Source organism: Podarcis raffonei, chromosome 1, assembly GCF_027172205.1.
Source record: "Podarcis raffonei isolate rPodRaf1 chromosome 1, rPodRaf1.pri, whole genome shotgun sequence".
Lineage (NCBI taxonomy): Eukaryota > Metazoa > Chordata > Lepidosauria > Squamata > Lacertidae > Podarcis > Podarcis raffonei.
Window position 1 is genome coordinate 77,028,197 of NC_070602.1, and position 21,249 is coordinate 77,049,445.

The 21,249-nt window shown below is 42.5% G+C and overlaps 1 protein-coding gene across 3 annotated transcripts in view; it reads right to left on the minus strand.

The window, feature by feature from the left end:
* Positions 1–21,249, minus strand: part of EPS8L2 (EPS8 like 2) — an 88,032-nt gene that overhangs the window by 42,493 nt on the left and 24,290 nt on the right. The window contains exons 2-3 of one of the 3 annotated variants that reach the window (XM_053394909.1): positions 19,080–19,143; positions 18,422–18,477 (exon numbers count right to left, since the gene is read on the minus strand). The exons of 1 other annotated variant lie outside the window; for it this stretch is intronic. In XM_053394909.1, the coding sequence (XP_053250884.1) occupies positions 18,422–18,477; positions 19,080–19,123 (100 nt within the window). In that variant the 5' untranslated portion in view covers positions 19,124–19,143. Of the gene's footprint in view, positions 1–8,441; positions 8,462–18,421; positions 18,478–19,079; positions 19,144–21,249 lie in introns of those variants that run through there. One more of the 3 variants, XM_053394928.1, reaches the window with a different exon arrangement.

Sequence of the window (21,249 nt, forward strand, 5' to 3'; positions counted from 1 at the left end):
GTAACATATTGCCTGATACTCAGATGTATCAGGAGGGTTTGATAAATGTATGAGCTGGGCTATTACTGGTACATTTTCGTTGTTTCTTGCAACCTTTATACAGTATTCATAACCAACACTGTTGTCCATATGTGCATGTATAAAGTGGAGCAGCTTGCCCAGTGAGATGGAGATGCAGTAATAGCTTCCTGGCGGTAGAGCTGCTGATGTTTGCTGTTTGCCAATCAGGACTTTTCACGTGGTTTGTTTCAGTGGATCATGGCACTAGTACAACTGGCATTAGTTGAATATGAAATGTCCATAATGAACTATGCTTGACCCTGGCACTAGTTCTTACCTTAAACGTAATCTGGAAGGTATGAGTAAGAATCCTGACCTAATACTTAATGTAAAGATCAGCACACTAATCCCGGGTTACCAGCAAAGTTTAATGATCCCCTCCTGCAAGAAAAGAACTGGGTTCCGCATTGACAACAGAAGCTTCCTCCAAAGGTAAAGCATTAATTCAGGAAACGTACAAATAACAAGTTAGTCATCTCTCACTAAGGTTATGTCCTTTCAACTTCAAATGCAGAGAAGTAAACAGACTAATAAACAGACAGGAATGTGTAGAAAATAAGCAATGCTACAAAGGAGTTTAGGTGTTACTGCACTCAATCACTGAAGAAGTGCATCCCCTTTCCATAGGGAATTGCTGGCCCCAAATAGTACTTAAACCCCAGATTTTCATTAGTCAGGTAGCTCACATGCTCTAATGAGGCACCCTCTTTGCTCCTCAACGATCTCAAGGATCCACAATGTGAATGAGAGATTTCTGTTATCTGTCTGGCACAGGATGGGAATAGTTTAACTCTTCCAGAAGGCACAGATCCTTGAGACTTTGAGTTCCATTAGGCTTCAAGATCACATATATCCACCTTCCTGTTCTCCCCCCGCCCCCTTAGTGTGGGTCTGTGGTACATTGTTGCATATACCTCCTGGCTTTTGGGTAGGTAGGGACTCCTTAGATCAAGGTGTGTTTGTGCTGTATGATTTGTTGCCCACCTATCTTTAACCTGGGTGTCTGAAACATACACTGTCTCTTTCATTTCATGTAATAAACCAAGCTTTCTCTACTTCTTGGCGTGTACAACTTCTTTATGGGGCATAAAGTTAAGGGTTTACATGCATTCGTAATGGACACATGTACTGACTCCAGAGAAAGATCCCAATCCTCTCAGCGTAGTGCGCTGAAAACATGTGAGTGCTGGACATGCATGTGGGTGCAGCCACACACACCATAACAGAGCTGTGCAGATGCATCAGCAGAACAAATTCAGAACCCCTACTTCTGAGTCTTTTGCATTGCTTCTGTGCCAAAGAGGAGCAGGGAAGCTGATAGATCTGGTTCACCTCTTAGGGATTTTCTCCAGTATTATTATGCTTATATTCATGTGATATTAGTTGCCTCAATGTTATTCAGGTTGGAAGAAACTCTCTAAGGCTCTAAGCTGTGGTTAATAAGTATCATATATCCAAAGAACACAGTTGTAAGATGGACAAGGCAAGAGGAAAATAAAACGTTTCCATTTTCCTTTGTGGGGAGCCATTGACTTCTGTTTAAATACAACAGAACTAGAACAATGTTACTTTGTTGCTGTGAGATGCTATCTTCAGATGATAATCAGGCTCTTCTAAAAACACACCTGGCAAGCATCTTACTCTCCCTCTCTCATATTCTTTGGTTTGTTGGTTTATTATCTAATCTGTGTTTTTTTCCTGCCCTATTTCCATTATGCTACAAGCTTCACCCAACAGGAACACAATGAGTGCGCCCTTTTGTTTCATCATCATATTTATTTATGCTGTTTACTAATCCAGCCAGGCAATTCAAACTGTGTCCCTACAACATTGTACCCTTTGTGGGACAAATCCTGCAGCTCCTGATTCAAAGACAATAGTGTGATATCCAGTTAGAGCTGCTAAATTTTCAGTTAGGTTCTGCCTTAGCCTCTGAATGCTCCATGAGATTAAGCAAAGATGTTGCATTTGCACCTCTCATTCTTCCTCATCCTCTTTACCCACCTGCTGTAGCAAGCGGGACTCTAGTTTTACATCCATAGTAGGTGATGATTAGTGACTGGCTTGCTTCTGTGCTTTAACAGCAACTTAATATGCAAAAATCAACAAGTGACACTTATCAAATCATACAGGTTAAGTATGAGCTGAGCTGAATTGTGGAGGATTCAAGACAGATTAAAAAAAAGTGATTCTTCACATAGCACATAGTTAAACAAGGGAATTTGCTTCCACAAAATGTAGTGATAGACAACTTTAAAAGGGGATTATACAGGTCCATGGAGAATAAGACTACTACATAACAGAAGGCAACTCTAGTTATAAACTAGATCTGTCCCCCCCCAAAAAAACACAATCTAGAAAAATAAAAAGGCTGTTGCATATCAGCCCAGTTTATAACAGCCATATACAATCCAGGTTCTAGGAGATCTCTTTCTGCTTATTTTGGCTTTATTTTTTTTCACCTGGCAGCAAAGCAGAAATAAATACAAACCCACCAAATGTGAGAAACAAATATTGACTAAGGGGAAGAAACACCACCTTTTGCCAATGCTTTCTATTCATTCCGCAGCATCGTTTCTCTATCTTCCAGGACACACCCAAAGAACAGGAAGAAATGCAGATTATATTTGAAATACTGGGGTGTGTGTCTCTCTCTTTCACCATTACTGATACTGGGAGCAAAACAAGACTTTGAAAGAAAACACACATACACCACTAAACGCTTAATAATAGAATAAAGAGAGATCTCTTATGTGTTGGCTCAGGTGTTTTTAAATCATAATTGTGTGTGTGTGAACATAACCAGCATCCCATTTAAAGGGCTGGTATTAACCCTTAAACAGCTGGAGACCAAGTTACTTGAAGGATTAATTTGGCCCATATTAGCCTGCCTGCACTGAGATCATTCATCTGAAGCTCTACTCACAAGCCTGCCTGTAGGAACAACTCGGATGGTGGGCACAAAGAAGAGGGTTTTTGGTTTTTGGCAATGGGTCCATGCTTGTGGATTGCTTTGCCAGTAAGGCTTCATCAAGCCTCATAACTTGCAGGCCTGCTGCCTGTCCCTAAAGCAAGGCTAGGGAACCTGCTGGACTACAGTTTCCATAGTCTCTGCTGGCTGGAACGGATGGGAATCAGAGTCCAATGGCACCTGAAGGGCCACAGATTCATGCCAGCTGCCCTAAAGACTTGTTTCTGTTCTGTTGTATTAAACAGGATTTTATTGGGTTGTTGCATTTAGAAAATGATCCTGGTGAAAAATGTATGGAACTTAAGTGTTTTTGCTAGGCTGGGTGTGCTTTTAGAATTATTTCTAGTTCTTACCTGTTCTTTCTCACCTGGCATACCAGGTTTTACACACAGGTGTGTAAAAATAAACGATAACATGAAATGTTGTCATTTTATTGTATTTGAAGCTAAATATTTATATTGTGTATTGATTGTGGGAAGGGGTTTATTTTTAACCATAGAAGTGCCACACACACAAATATTAATAATAATAATAATAATAATAATAATAGTTTTATTGCAGAGAGGACCAACTACATTTGTTAGCTCTTAGAATCCAAGGTACACAATTTAATGTATCTACCACAAAGCTCTTAAAATGCCACCTGCATATATGCAATGACACTTCAATGTAACAAGAGTGAGCAGATCCACATTGTTAAGTAAGTTTCAGAGATGGAAAATATTGCGTAAGAGTTCATTTATTATCACAGTCATTATTGCACTATACGCCAAAGCCTGGAGCACTCTCAGTTTCAGAGCAGGATTGTTTCCAACCGAGCACATGCCCCATGAAACTGCCAAGCTCCACCCATGGGTTACACTAAAAGGTAGCTATTTAGGAAGGTAGCAGCCAGCAGTATTGAATTATGCATTGCAGTAATGAGCACAAGTGATGGGTTGCTGCATTTCTTTTTTTGGCAGCACAAACAGAAATGGAATAGGTGAAGTTTTGCCATCAAAACTGCAGACTTTATACCAGAAAAAAAAGCAGCTTGATTTAAATACCGTATTTTTTGCTCTATAAGACACACCAGACCATAAGACGCACCTAGTTTTTGGAGGAGGAAAACAAGAAAAAAAATATTCTGAATCCCAGAAGCCAGAACAGCAAGAGGGATCACTGCGCAGCAATCCCGCTTGCTGTTCTGGCTTCAGCGATAGCTGCGCAGCCTGCATTCGCTCCACAAGACGCACACACATTTCCCCTTACTTTTTAGGAGGGAAAAAGTGCGTCTAACAGAGCGAAAAATGCGGTAAATATTTTAAATCTGGCAACATTTTACTCAATTTTTATCTTGAAATTTGAATGCATTATTGGTTTGTTTAAATTGTTTTTTTCATTTTGGCAGGATTAAATATGATATTGCATAAGGTGTCTCAAATATCATTGCATACCAAGTACCAAATACCATCAGCAGCCAGATACCAAAGGCTGGACTCCAATATAATCTAATGCCAATTATAGATACTAGATTCCGAGAATATCCAATGAATATTCCATGTTGAAAGTTTACAATTGTCAGAGGCTCAGGAGCAGAAGCACAGGGGAGAGAGCAAATAGAGAGCGGAGAAGAGGAATCCGAGGGGAGCGTAGGGGAATATGACAGTGACCCGAGAGATTCCATGAGCTTCTCCAGCGAATCAGAAGATTCCCAGAAGGGGACGCCTATGGTAAGGGCAAGGGGGGTCCCAGGGGGGACGCTCCAGAAACAAGGGGCCAGCGGGGACTCCCAAGGGAGCAGCGGAGGATCAGGACCAGTTCCCCCACCAGAGCACAGTGGGGGGGAAGAGTCACATGAGTCAGGACCAGCCTCTCCTCCAGCGGGGAGAGAAGATGAGTCAGGGATAACCACGCCCCCATCGGAAGGTGGCGAAACGGAGGGAAGGCCAGGTCCAGCTAGCCTCCCCGAAAGAGGGAGCAGTGACACAAGTGTAACGGTCAGAAGGAAAGTGGGAGGCTGTGCGCGCGCCAAGTTCAAATGTGCAGGAGCGCGGGGCAGCAGAAGACCCGGATTGGGAGCCAGGTCCAAAAGCCCGAAGGAGGGAGGGGGAAGAGTCAGGGGACTCAGCGTCAGAGGAGTCTAGGAAGGCTGAGACTCCGACTAGCAGGCGGACCCAGAGAAGGAAGGAACAGAGGAAGAGGTGGAGTAAGGCTAGAATCTTAAACTGGTGTCAGGGGGGAGGAGATTCAGATGGAGCTTCGGCGGTCTAAGGTACAGACGTAGCGTTGCACGCTGCGCGTGTGGAAGTGAAACTGAACTTCAATAAAGACTTTTATACTAGAGAAAGAAGCAGCGTTGGTCTTGTGTGAGCTGGGACCTTGGGCAGCGCTGACAACAATGAATAATTCAAAGACGATTTTTGAGGAGCAAATTCATTTCTGCTTTAGTGGCAACTCTTTGGTTGTTCATGGTGGTTGACAAACCCCTGAAAGATCAAAACAGTTTAGATGTCCAGGATGTCCAGCCCAGGAGTCTAGGCTGTGGACACCTACTGAATTAGCAAATAAAGAATACATGCATTGTTTGTGTTTCCCATCTATGCCAAACTGGAGCAGCCCCTCTTGTGAATGTCAGGTGCTGCTGTGCATGTTAGCTGCCACATTCATGTACTTGTGACTGTAAAAAAGCACGTTGTGCTGTACATGACAATGTACCTACTTTTTTCTACATAAGGATTATCTCCAGGTAGGAAAAAATGTACTATATTAAATTACCCTTAGGAAATATAAGCTTCTTACGCACTTTCAGCTGTCCCAGAGGCTTCTGCATAGCCTGCTGCTGTTAGGAAGAAGGACATGGCAATACCATCACAGTGGGCTCCTGATTAAAGGTCAGTCTCTCAATTGACATTGATGGAATACATGCTGTGATTTTCAGTGAGGTTTGGCTCAGGCTTGCTTTTATGTCTGTTCCGATAGCAATGCACTGCTTTATTGACAGTATGCTGGCAGGCTTTAGGAGGAGTTGCACTGCTAAATTCCTTTCCACCATGCTTAATATTTACCCCAGCATCAGTGAGGAGTGCTTGCATTCCTTTGTTTATTAGATAAAGATATAAAGCAAGCAAGGAGAGCAAACACAAATACAGCCAACATTTCCTTCTTGTGCAAAGTACCCATGCGGTGAAAAGCTCTGAGCAATTCTAACACGCCAAGGCATGCAATAATATCCCTTTACATTTTCATTGCATTCAAGTTGCTTCATGTGCATTATCAAGTTGTAACCATTACAACAACTTGTAGTACACACACACACACACTGTGCATGGGGAAATTAAGGCAGAGAGAGAGGCTTACTTGCCAGCTAGCTAAAACAGGGATTCACAGCGCAGTTTCAGCCTTTTTCGCATGTCCTCTAGATTAAATGCCAAGTGTTGCAAATTTGGTTGACACCAAAAGCATGTTTTGCTTTTCTATCATACATAATGCAAATATAAAGCTACAGCAGAGTCACAACCTACATTCAGGTGGAGTGCACTGGTAGTACACAAAGTAGAGCAGAGTAGTATTGCTCAAAGTTGCTATCTAGCCCAGAATTTGTGACTTGGCAGAGTTTGGTGTCGACATGTCTTTGAACAACCCTATCCTGAAGGCATTTCAGCTTCATCAGAGACAGCTACATTGGTGGCAATTTTTTAGGGTTGCAACTGGCAGGTAGCAGAGTAACCTTGCCAAGAACAGGATGCTGTTGGAAGTTATGTTGGTGCATTATGTGCTCTTATAGCTACAGTCTTTAGCACCAAGGTCCTTATCATCCTGGGTTGCAGTTTCTCATTCGTGAATGATTTACAACTTCCACAGAAAAATCACTAAATATGCTAACAGCATAGTGTTCATACCACAGATACTATAAAATGGGGAAACAGGGTTTTGAAGAGGGGGAAATGTGTTGGTGATATCCACCAATTTGCAACAGTGGAAGTCAGAGGTAGAGAGAGTATAAAAGCAAGAATGCGAATGATCTGGAAGAAGCCTTTTCTTTCTAAAATTGTCCTACCTGTGGTCTGTCACAGTGGAGTTGTGGTCCTTCACCTAAGACCACTGGTCTATTAGCTCAGTACCGTGTACAGCGACAGGTAGCAGCTCACCAGGGTTTCAGATAGTGGTCACCACTTCACAGCTAAGTGGCACACCAAGCATCATAACAAAGCAACAAAGTGATCTCTATTGATTTTTATGTGTTTAGATCAACACTGTGCCTCCTTGTATTTATTTTCAATCATATTTTCAACCAGTGCATGTAAGGGACGGGTGGACGGTTTCTGCTTCTTTTCTCAAAGGAGATAGTAGGAATGGAAACATTAAGAAATGTTGCTAGTTAATGGAGAACTGTACCAGAGAATAATCTGAAACTGTGATCAATGGCGGGGCGGGGGGGGGGGGGGGAAGAGTTTGAAAGGAGAAACTGAAGTGGTAACGGCTGAGATGTTGAGACAAACAAAGGAGTTATTCAAGGCAGGGGAGTGGGGGGATCTGGAATTAATGTCCCTAGGCATTCCAATGGCACCATTCCATTAACCTAGATCTACTCTGCTAATAGCTTTCTCAGGGAGATTGTAGGAATAAGCACGTGCGTGCACACACACACACACACACACACACACACACACACACGGAGTTGTGTAGCATCTCAAAGACAAACAAATTAATTATGGCATTAGCTTCAGATGACTTGAGTTCACCTTGTGAGAAAGGAGGAACACTCGAGAGAAGCCCCTTGCACCTGCTTCACTGTCCAACTGCAAAACAACAGCCCTGCAGTGCTGCCGCAGTGGGTCTTACTCTCTGGTAGTTTCTGCCACCACCCTCTCACTTTCTTCCTGCAGCCCAGATGGGAGGGAACCTGGTTGCATCAAAGTGATGACTTTTTTAAAAAAATAAAAGATTCTCAGTCCGTGCACCCAGCACTCCTCTATACAACCCACACAAATTGCTGGGGAAATCAGGGCTAGCTTCCAGCTGCCTTATCTTAGTCCAAGATCAAAGCAGTTTGCTCGTTTTTCCCTGCAGACCCCTCACTAGGCTTCTTAAAACTCAGAAAATGCACCCTGCATTTCTCAGACACTTCCCTTGTTGGTTACTCAAGAGTTGTAAAGGCAGGCCCCACTCCCTGAGTCCCTCCCAGATCTCAGAAGAGACTGCTAGTGTCTTACAATTCTGATCCTAAACTTTTAGTGGTAGCATGAATTCCAAGCATCTAGGCGCATGGGGAGTCTAAAACCCTGAGGTTGGCAGTGACACACACTTCAGCAAGGAGAAAACAGACAGAAGGTCAAAACAGAATACAAAATAAACCAGGGCACGATGGTTCTCAAATTGGACTAATCCTAGACTAGCCACGACAAAATAATGATTCCAATTTACTTACAAGTTCTGCTTCAAAGAAAAATCTAATGTGGGTCCCTGATGGTGAGTGGGAACACCTGGATCCCTGGTGATGGGAGGGAACACACTGCAGAGCAGTTCAGCTTTTTAAAGTCTCTCTCCCTTCTTTGGAAGGAATGACTTTTGACCCTTGCTGGCCAATGCAAAGCTAGAGCCAGGTGCTCAGGTTCTGCAGTCTCTCTCAAGCACTTTTTTTTGCTTGACAAGACTGGCAGGATATATGTGACAAGCTGCCTTAGAGAAATGGAGGGGCCAATGAGTGCCTTTCTTCACACAGTCATCAGCTCCTCTCCCATGCCAAATAGCACCAGGGGAAATTTCTCACTGGGAAGACAGCATAAGAAAGAAGAATCAACAACCACCCCCATCAACACACACAGATACCAGTGGCTAGTACTTACAGCTTAAAAAGATATAACCAATACCAAACTGCAGCGAATGCTGTGACCCTGACCAGCCGTACACCAGCAACAGTATAATATTCAGCAAGTCACAGGGAATCAGTTACTTACTGAAGACACCTAATCCCCAAAGTATTTGCTATCTGAATAATTGTTTCTTGATGCTGAAATAATATATTTGTCTCCATGGCTACCAAAGCATAGAATCTTTGGTATCTGCCTGTGGTCACATGGGCTGCAATTTAATCTTTGGCCAACAGTACATTGCACTCAGTGGTCAATTATCATTCTTACTTACCAGGAGTTGCAGAGCTACAATATTCACATAACAACACCCACACCCACACCCGCCACCGCCACCAGCGTATGGTGTGAAGAGGGGAGCCTGGCATTGTTAGAAGCCTTGCAACTCCCCTTCCCACCCATGTTTACTCAGAAGCAAACTCCACAGTTCACAGTGGGAACAAATTTCAATAAGGATGCTTAGGACCAGTGCCAAAATCTCCAATCCTAAACATATTAACCTGGAAAACAATCCCACAGAAATCAATAAACAGTATTAGGAATCAGGTGCTAAGGTACTGAAGCTGTCACTCTGCAAGCAGCTCATGACAGTGTATCTGGTATCTACTGCAGCACAGAGGTCTGGACTGCATAGGTCACTCTGTGTGTGTAAGTGGTAGATGGATGTCTCTATCACGTGCCTGAGGAGTCACTAAATAGTCCTTTTCATTATTCGATCTCACATATGAGCTCATGACTGAAAAGCACCAGAAGGTGTGAAGCATTCAGAAAGCATCCATTCTGACCCCGGGCAGTCATGTGGGAATGACTGTGCCCCTCATGCTGGCCTACCGTGTTCTGTTACACTAAGCACTAAAACCTTTCTTGGGTTACATGTAGTTTCTTGTGTCAAGTGATCTTGCCTTGCAGGCAGCTGCTTTTCAGGTGAGTGTTCCATCATCTAGCTTGGCTATTGCAGGTAAAGTGCTTTAACACTCTTCAAGGCTGGCATCCACTTCAGATTGGACACATTCAGATATGAGCAACCCTTATAGCATCTCATTTCTCTAACCTTCAAACCACAGTAACTGAGACACATACTTGTCCCTTTGTGGCCATTAGAAAAATATACATTAAAAACAACAACACATTATAGAAGGGGTCAACCAGGTGTCATAACACTTATTACTAAACCCTCATTTGAATGAACAGAGAGACAAAAATGTATTTTGAACAGATAAAGTAGAAAATAGGTTGCAAAGTTAGGAGGGGCAAGGGGGCTTGTAGGTTACTTTCTGATGGCTGCAAATATCTCCTTCTGCCATCCAAAGGTAGTTAAAGTATGCTAAAGGGAAGTGGAAGATGACTGCCATTTTGAGGCAGAGTTCATGTCTTAAGTTTTGTCAGAGAGAGGTTAAAATATCCAATTTTTATTTTTATTTTTTGCAGTAATCAAGGCATGCTGGACTTTGGGTACCAAATCTTGAAACACTGTCACAAATTTGATGCATCCATCAGGGCACCAGCATATTTACATCAAGAGATAGACACATACAGTATACCAAGAACCACACACATTGAAATCTTCTCCACACTTTCTTTGCTTCCCACTTCCCTGACACCATACATTGTCAGTCTCTGCCCTCTCTCCTTCCCATCTGTAACGTGGTTCTCATCACCCAACTTTTCCATTCAATACAGCACCAGTTGATACTACAGAAATGTTAATAGCAGTAGAGGCTTCCTTTGTATCATCCCCAGGCTCTCTGTTCAACCTTCTGGGTATTTCCTGCTTGGGTTTATAATACAGTATGGATCTTATAAAGATTGAGAATCCACTCGACTATGTAGAATTGCTACATTCCCAGCCTGAGCACCTGAGAGAAAATGGGATGGATTTATAGCAAACAGGTTTGTGGAACTGAACCACATTTGCACGTAACACTAAGCCATAGTTTAGCACTATACGGACGGACATCAACAAGCCCAGTAGCTGATGGCAGGGTCAGGTTGCACTGCTCACGACCTCCTTCTGGTGGAGTCACTGCTGCATTCCAGGATGGAGAGAGTGAAGGGACAAGTGGTGGTGACGAGGTCAGTGCAGTGCAAATGTGCCCAAGGAGCCAAGCTTGCTGGCATATTTGCACCATGCCAACCTCACTATCACCTACTCCCTCCCACTCTGCACCCCAACTCAGCTGGAGGGAGGTCAGGTGAATTGCGCAGACACACCACACTGTCTGCTACTAAATAAGCCTGAGTGAAACGTGAGATGCACTCCACCCACCACTCTCCTCCTCTGGCACAGCCAGGAGGAGAACTTCTACCAAGTTTAATATCATTTTTAAAGAATCTCAGCTTAGTGTTGCATTTGAACCAGGAATCCTGGTTCAAAACAACCTGTGGTAAGGTTAATAACAAATCAACTTCAAGCCATAGATTGTGAAGCTGACTTATTAAACTAGCCAGAGTTTGTTTTAAACCAAGTTCTGTAACACTAAGCTAAGATTCTTTCAAAGTGAAACTAAAGCTGGCAGAAATCCTCCTCTTGAACATGCTAGAGGAGATGACGAGCAGCAGCGGGGGTGGGGGAAGTGTGTGAGTTGAAAACTTTGCTCAGGCTAGATAATGAAGTGCTAAACCATGGTTCAGTGCAGGGCAAGCCCACCTATGATGCAATGTGAGGCAAACACCTTGGGTGGCAGGATCCGCAGGGGCAGCAGATCTGGCCTCCAAGGAATGCACTGCCACCTGCTGCTGCTGCTGCTGCCACCGCCACTTCTGCAGTGGCAGTGATAGCTGTGGCATGCTCATTGGAAGCCAGATCTCATTGGTGAATAGGAGGCACTGCTGATCTCCTGCCACCCTTGTTACCAGTGCAGATCTTTATTCCTCTCTTGTTCCTGATGTAGATTTTCACACATGCTTTTTTCCTGTTGGGGATGGTGGTGGGTATTTTGTAGTTTGCCTCAAGTGCCAAAATAGCTAGGGCCAGCCCTGGTTCAATGTTATATGCAAACCAGCCAGAATGATTAAGAAGCTAGAGCCACCTGTAGGTTCCTTATTATTTTTGCAAAGTGTTTACCATTAGCTGATGGCGTGGGGGGTGGGGAGATTGCAGCAGGGGGCAGAGGAGATTGCTAATGTGACAGAAAATGCAGCAACACGCCAGTTGTGTAAACCACTAATTATTCCAAAGTACTTCCTCCCCAGACATTCTCTTGAGCTTGCCAGGAAAATAATGGATTTCCCTCCAATGTCCTTTCATCTTGGTTCAGAATAGAAGCCAGTAAGCAGAGAAGTGACTTTATTTATTCATGGTTCACATTAACATTTATTCAGCTGGCAGCTGTGAATTGAATGAGGTAGTAACCTGAGAGCTACTTGCTGTACCTGTAAGCGGAGGGATCTTTCAGCAAGTGCTTCTGGCGACTCTTCTAGAGTATGGAGCTAAGCACATGAGATGCCCGTGTTTTAGTTGCCAAAGGCAGTGAGCATCCAGTACCCTTCGTGACCCCAAGGGACACATGTGGCAGAGGAAGGGCAATTCATTCATTCATGCAAGTAGGAGGAAGGGTCATTCACCAGCTCTTGTTACTACTATCAGAGCAGGGACTGAAGACACAATATTATATTTCCTCATTCTACAGGGCTGCCATGTCCCCAAAATATAAGAAACAACACACGTACTTTGGAGTGTTCAATGCACACAGTCATCTTTACAACAACCCTGTAAGGTTTTGTTAACTCCATTCTGCAACATAGTAGGCTTGAAGCTAAATAAATAGACACATTGTTGAGGCCCCTTGCAAATCCATGGCAGAGATGTGATTCAAGCCAGGGACTTTCTGGCTCATACCTCTAAGCCACTATGCTACATCGGACATCACATCTATAGGCCCCAAACAAAGAGTGTAGGACAGGCCATGTAATCTATTCTTGTGGCTAGAAGACAGAATAAGCTAGAAGACAGCTTCTTGATTGCACTGCCAGAGTGTTAAAGTGCTCCATGTGCCCCCCCCCTTTTAAGGACTTCTGTATCAACCCTATTATCACCATAACAGCCTGAATATTTCACAGCTGCTAGTGGATATGGACTCACAACACCCATGTGATGAAATGGAATACTAGCACCCCTTCATTTAACTCATTAGGCAGGCACTGAATAAACTTTCCAACATCACACCTTCTATTTACGCAAGCATAAACACAAATAAGTGACTTTTAGGAATGCAAAAAATGTATTTCCATATATTTAGCTAGTATTTTAACATCTACTTGCTCAAGACCTCAGATAATTGGGTATGTTTATCCACAGTGCAGAGAGAAGTTATTAAATCAACTGAGAAAGATGCAACAGAAAAGCATCCTTAATGTTCAGCATGAAAGTCCAACATCCTTCCAGGGCACATCAGCAAATGGAAGCACAGTTTTGTATAGCGAATTATAGGCTAATAAATATATTGTCATTTCTGGAATTGCCTAAGGGTCTATTTTTTGTAACTTTGGCATTACATTAGCTACCTTTCGGTCCAGATAACATAGTCCAATAATTTGTTTTGTGTCCCTTCAGAATCCTTGGTGTGGATACCATCTGGTCATGGCAACTTGCTGTTACTTAGCACACCAATAGCTGCCTGCTATTTTCACGCATCAGTCTCTGCTTTCAGGCTTCCCATAGGCATTTGATTGGCCACCATGAGAACATGCTGCTGGACTAGATGGGTCTTTGGCCTGATCCAACAGGGCTCTACTTATGCAAAATTTAGACAAGAAAATATCAGGTGTGTTTTCAAAAATGAGGTGTAAAGCAAAGATATAAGAGTCTTATCCCAAGTAGCATTCTGTCAATATTCTTGTATTGATTTGCAAAGCCCTGAACAACTTGGATCCAGGATATCTCAGGGATCACCTGAACCCTTACAGCCCAGCTCAAGACACTGAGATCATCTGCAGGAGCATCTCTGGTCAATCATTCTCCAAGCTGATGGGGCTCATTTGAAAATAACAAGAAACTGAGCCTTTTGTGTTACCACCCCAGTCCTGTGGAACACTCTGCTAATAGAGGTTCAACGGGCACCTTCCATGCCAACTTTTAAACACCTGCTGAAAACTTTCCTATTCCACCAAGCCTATGCCAGCAGTTAAGAGTTCACCCTCCACAATGGTCTATTGTTGCTTGTTTTATTATTATTACTTTAAATATGTTTTTAGTATTTACTATTTTATTGTCTGTTTTTATGCTTTTATATTGTTGCAAACCACTGTGATGTATTTTTTATGATACAGCAGTTGAAAAACATTTTTTAAAAAAATAAATAAGACAAATAAACACAAGGATTTCTGTTTGCACAATATTTCCCTCTTCTCACATCCACAGGGGGAGATGTCCTGTTGCACAAGCAGAAATCTTTGTGATTCATTGACAAGATGAATTACTTGAATACCACCCATTAACTTTCCTGCAGTGATCTTACCTGATTTTTTTCAATACTCTCTTAAGTCATTATTTGGCGGGTTTCCTGCAAATGTCGTAGTCACAGTCTCTCAGCCTAACCTACTCCAAAGGGTTGTTTGTGAGGATAAAATGGAGAAGGGGGAAACCTCCTTGAAGGAAAGGTGGAGTATAAATGTAATAATAAGATAAACACATAAAATGGACTGCAGTCCATAGAAACGAATTTGTTAGTCATTAAGGTACCACAAGATTCTTTGTTGCTTTAGTTTCAGGAGTGAGAATTATGAACCCCAAAATCTGTCATCAGAAAACATAATGAACAAAGGAAAGAAAGGTGAACACTGAAGGCTGTCATTTAGACACCTAGAAGCTGTCATGGGGTGGGGGTGGGGAACAGTCCAGTAAGGGATGCCTTTTTGGTGTCGAGTATAAGACCTGAGCAAGCCATCTAGGAATGGTGCATGGGAGAGGAGGCATAGTCCGTTTTCAGTGCTCTGCTCCCTGCCTGTTTCATCATCATCACTAGTGCCACTCTATGAATAGCCACAGAACAATACAAGCAGCAAGTGCCTCCTGTATTTATTTTCTGTATCAACCTCCTCCTCCTCCTCCTTTTGAATTATTAATAAGCACTTTGTTCAACACTTCATCTAGCAAACTAAGCACTGAGTCCTGCAGCAAAGGAGGCCTTTAATGCAACGACTACTCAGACAGAGGTCACTTGGTAGTGACAAAATATCTAGGGGTAAAACTGTGGGCAAATTAAGGTTTCTGTGCAGTGGCAAGTATTTCCTGCAAATAATTTGAAGGCTCTGCAGGCTATAACCCCATAAAACCACTGCTGCAGCCCCACATGATGCAAGTGGGCAGGGCTGGCCCAAGACATTTTGGCACCTGAGGCAGATGCCAAAATAGCATCCCTCTCTCCACCAGGGAAGAAGGGGTGAGGGAAAATCTACATCAGGAGCAAGGTGAAAAGAAAAATCTACATTGGGATCTGCTGTCCTGGTGGATCCTGCAGCCTGAGGTGGGCGCCTCACCTTGCCTCATGGGTGGGCCGGCCCTACAAGCGGGACTATTCTGCTGTTGGTAATAATTGCAAGGGAAAGAAGGGGGATTTACCAGGCATCTTGTCTATTACTTCACACAGAATCTTTGCTAAGCTCCCATGGAACTCTAGAGTTCTGCAGAGTAAAGTTTAGAACCACTGTCTGATATCTGTACTCATGTTAACATTCAATTGCAATTTTTTTAAACTAATAGTCACACTTCTCATAAATACCTGTCACATTTTCAAAACATTACACACAATTTTGCAGGACTGCTGCTGGCATTTCCTAATGAGGTATTTTATGAAGATCTTGAAGTTGAGGGGATTTTATTAAACTCAGTGTTCTTTAATTTTAATTATGTGTTTATTGTCTGTTCTATACTCCTGTTGTAAGTCACCATAAAACCATTTTGGGTATATGGTGATGAATCAATATGGATAATAATAACATGTGTACACGCTTTTGGTGTACACCAGAATGGCCTGTATGGCCAAGTGATCAAAGCTTGACCAGGCTCACACTGCTTTGTCGAATGCATTGCTTGATCACCTTGGGTGATGTGAGAATCCTGAGGGAAGAGTAACAAGAGGGCCCACACATCCCCAGATCTCAGGTGCCTTTAGGAAGCATTGCTTCCTTAACCTTCAGAGCTCCTATAATCCTGGTGCCCTCCTCCCACAGCCTAGAATGAATAAATCTTGTCACGCATAATCTATTTGTATTTTAATTCAATAAAGATAATAATAATAATCTACCAAGTAAATGAAAACAGAACCGGGGAGAGGAGGGAGGACCATAGCTCAGTGGTAGAACACCTGCTTCCAGTTTCAAACCCCAGAATATCAGAGCGGGAGTGGGAATGTCCCTTGTTTGAAACCATGGAGAGCCCTGGACAATAATGAGCTAGAAAGACAAGTGGTCTGGCTCAGTAAATGGCAGCTTCCTAAGTTCCTCTGACGGCTTATCAAAAGGACATACTGTATGACAACAAACCTATTTACTAGTTTTAAGGAATTATTTGATTCTGTTCTGTTTAACTTTCATTTGAGCATTATATATATATATATATATATATATATATATATATATATATATATATAAAATAATATGTCTCCAACTAGCTAGCTAGCTAGCTAACAAAACATTGGAGCTCATAAATTCCAAGGTCATAATAACCAACTGCATACACAACAGCTGACTGCGCAACTAAAATTCAGCTGAAATTCCTCATACTTGCAGAACCTGACCTTTAGACAATAGATTTTTTCTTCTGATGATCTGGTTAGACAAGATACATTTTTCTTAATACCCTGTTTGTCCTGCTTTCTACTAAGCAAAGAAAGACGGTCCTTAGCAGACTTCGGTTAATCCGGCAGCATCAGAAAGCAAATTGCTCAATCTATGGTAGCTAGCTGAGTGGCTCATACAAAATAAATTATATCAGGAATCACAGAAGACACAGGGGGATGAAACCAATGTGCTACTCATGTGACTTGACTGCCTATTTGTCTTTCTGTCCCTACTTCAGATGAATCACTACTAGCTACTGTAAAATGCTAGCATCCTCCCCACCTCCAGAAAAGAATAAACTATAAACAATGATGCCTTAGGGCTATGAATAGCAATCTCTTTGAAAAATATTAGGAGTGTCCCACCAACAGAAAGCAAGCAAGTTGGCAATTATGGCTCCCATTCTCACTCTCTTGAACCTCTCTATCATCATAGGATAGAAAAAACGTGTGGGAGGACACTGCTTGAGCTTACCTGGCCATCCAGGTAAACAGGGGGAAAGGCTGTCTGCCTACCCAATGACAGGGCTGATATCAACAGAGATGCAGGAGCAAGGAGGCAACAAGATGAAGTAGGCAGGAAAGTTTGGCTTGGTTGCCCTGGCAACCACGACATGCTGCTACAGCAAGAATAGGGAGTCTTGTGAGGGAGGAGGAGTTGGAAAGACTTGCTCATGACAAGTAAAGCCGCCTATAAAATGGGCTGCCAAGTCAGTAGCTAGGAAGAATTTCACCTAAGGCAGGTAGTAACAGCAAGAGGCGGTATCCCAGAAAGGGCCTGACTATGCCAACCATTAACATCAGGCCAGCCTATAAAATCATTTCTGTCAACGAAGAACTTGTTTGTCTAAGGGACCTCCTGCCATCTAGAACACTATTGCTTGCAAGCCAATACTCTTTTACACATTTGAAAGGATGTGAGTTGTTTTGAAGTTACACAATATCTAATTAAGGACCATAATCCATTAAACTGCTAATAACAGCAAACATTTCTGTCTTAAGCTGGTCTGGGAACTCATACAGTTTAAAGAGTTCATTTTAACTCCATAATAAGTACACTTCCAGAGAGTCTGACGCTCAGCCATACCACAGGCGAAATGGTGGCAATATTAATGTAAAACAAATGATTTTTATTTTTAAAAATGCTCTCAGTGAAGGTATACAGGAAAGTGTTATGGTCCTGCCTGGCAAATCCACAAATGTCATGGAATGGAAGAATGGAGGAAAACACTGGCTTGAACAGAAGAAGAGCCTGCAGAATCAGGCCAGCAGCCCATCCTTCTTACAGTGGACCACAAGGAGCCTGTGGGAAGCAAGAGCACTCTCTCCTTCTGCAGTTTCCAGCAACTAGTGTTCAGAAACGCATTGCTTGCAATAGTTGGGGGTAAAGCACAGTCACAATTACTGATCATATCCTGACTGTTATTTATGCCATGTCACTTCCCAAATACCAGTGAGTTCCAGAAGTAGCTGGTTCAGGAATGTACAGGGTTACTTTTAGAACAGAGGGCCTCGGAAACCTGCTGCAATCACAAACCTCTGACCCCTATAACCCTCCAGTGTTGCTCCAACACCTTTCAGAGCAAACAGAAACACTCCGCGCAATGGCAGTTTCATGACTAACTGTAAAAAACCAACAAAGAATATTACTTCCCCACATCATAAAGTTAATTCTCACTTTCCAACACACAAAGCTGGATCTGGCATGCTATACTGTCGCAAATTTTATTAATGTAAGAGTCTGAATTATAAGAACTTACCATATAAATCCTTTGCACTCATTTTGGCAGCTCCATCTGCTTTCCCCATGCTACCACTGCAAAAGGAGAAAGCAGTTGTTAAGAACAAACCAGGGTTTACGATGAGAGCAGCTTAAGAGCAAGTGTAGTAAATGGACTAACAGAGTCCTGAACAATGTTCAGTCCAATTCCCCAACCCATTTCTACATAAGAACAGGAACAGACCTTATATACTTAACTGATTCTCCCTCCCCATGTTCACTAATTCACTAATCTGAGAGTTCCAATCCTTATCTGAATGTGGGATCTCTCCTAACTCTGGATATTGAAACACTTTCATCTTGTAGGTTCAGTACTCAGGGTAAGGCGTAAAGGAGAGCCTATGTTACAATAATACTCCTGTTGTAAGTCCACTTCATCGGATGCATAAATGAACATGCGTGTCATAGGAAATGACAGCTCCACAGTACCACCACCCACCCTCTGAAAAGTTATCATCTGCATATAGCCTTAGAGCACTTTTCTTGGAAAATGGGAGCCTTGTATATTATAAAACAGAAAGCAAATGAGGGTGGGGGGAGGGGCACAGGCCTATAAGGCCCTGTCACATCTCATTTTCTCTCTCTTTTACTAAAATTTGGGTGGGGGGTGAACGTTGCTTAATCTTTAGGTTTCTTACTTTGCAGAGCCTGGATGGCTGCTTGTTGATCCCTTGTGGCTCATACTGCTTTCAGGGCATTCACCTGTAACAGATAGGCATGGTTTAGTTGAGACTGAGGAACTACAGCATTTACATTTCATTTACTTATTTGCTTGATGAAAGAGAGAGAGAAAGAAAGAGAGAGAGGAGCGCTGAAGGGAAAATGTATCTTTATCAGTGCGTTCTGTCTTGAGAATCTGATGAGGAGCAGCAGATTTGCTATAGGGGAGTAATATATTCAGGGCTTTTTCCCCAGACGGAGCTCCCTGGAGCTCAGCTCCGGCACCTCTCAGGTGGGCTCCGTTGCCATTCTAAGAGAACAATGGAGAAGTTAATGGTGAGTTCCGGTACCTCTTTTTCTAGGAAAAATAGCACTGAATATATTGTCTACTTGTATATGTGTACAGAAATCAAATTTTAGAAAGTGTCACGAGTTTCCAGTTATCTGTCCTTCCAAACGGAAGCCACACTCTACTAATTTCTGCTTCTGGAACGTCTCCCTCTCCCACACTGTATTGCAGCCTCAGTTATAGAAATATTCTTTAAAAGTGACAGCAACTTTGTTAGAGGTAAATAAGGTGGCTAAGAAAAAGCGTTCATGTTCAAATGTATTATGTTTTTCATTTATCATTATTGGAACTGCAGCTCAGTGGACTGCAACTCAGTGACAGAGCAGACACTTTACATGCAAAAGGTCTCAGGTTCAACCCCCAGCCTCTTGTTGTAGGGCTAGGACAGACCTCTGTCTGGAATCCTGGAGAGCTGCTGCCAGTCAGTGAAGGCAGTATTGAGCTAGATGGAGCAATGATCTCACTCAGTATAAAGCAGCTTCCTTTGTTCCTACTTTACAGCCATATATCACAGTGATCCAATGACATGACTAGCCCAGGTATTTCAGCTCTGAGGGCAAGAATTCCATAATCGTAATTTTACGGAGTGCAGGCAGCACAGTTTGGCACACCACAAATTGTTGATGGAAATGGCACACGGATTTTAATTATAGACAGTGTATGCATATTAGCTATGGCTGCCCAGTTAATGGTGCAATTTTGATGAAGCTTTCCCTCAATGTAAACAAGCTGGGCACAATGGAAGTCAAGTTCTCAAAGGCCTTTGGCTTGCTACAACAGTGTCCAAAATCTATCATGCATGGGAATGGCAGGATATTGGTACACATCTTCTTCCTCTTTCTAGTACAGCTGTTCCAGTTGTTTTGTAAAATGATATTTTATTATTCAAAAGCATGTGATCTTTGAACTCATTGTTATGGCCTATTTATTTTCCATTCACACTGGTTTGTTTGCTGGGTGTTTATACATCTTCCTGTTAATCATTCCTTCCTTCCACACTTCTGAATGCATTTCTACATCACCTTCCTAACCACAAAAATTTAAAGTTTCTTTTTGAAATTGGATTTGTTGCGCTGGTGCTTAGTCCACACATATATTTCCTGGTATGTGTTTGAATCCCTCCCGTTTAGGGGAGTTTTTAATGTGTGACATTTTAATGTATTTTTAATCTTTGTTGGAAGCTGCCCAGAGTGGCTGGGGAAACCCAGCCAGATGGGCAGGGTATAAATAATAAATTATTATTATTATTATTATTATTATTACTACTACTACTACTACTACTACGGTCATACCTCAGGTTACAGATGCTTCAGGTTGCATGTTTTCAGGTTGTGCACCGCACCGAACACGGAAGTACCAGAACAGGTTACTTCCGGGTTTCGGTGCTTGCGCATGCGCAGAAGCACTAAATTACACTTTGCGCATGCGCAGAAGCTCTGAATTGCGACTCATGTGTGTGCAGACGCGGCGCTGCACATTGCGAACGTGCCTCCCGCACGGATCACGTTCGCAACCCAAGCATCCACTGTACTACAAAATACTGACAGTCTGGAGGTGATATTGCTTTGTTTACAATAATTTTGAAACTGGCCTCTATGGAATTAAAGTGGACTTTCTCAAAAATATTATTATTAGTATAAATGGTGATAGTGAAACTAAACCTGAATGGTGTCTTTGAAGAAAAAACACACAAAGGAGCTTAGCAACACCAAATTACAGGCTACTATTTTTAAAGTTACATTTTAAGCAAATATTTTTAGTGGCAGACGTTTAAACTAACAATGCCATCTATAAATACA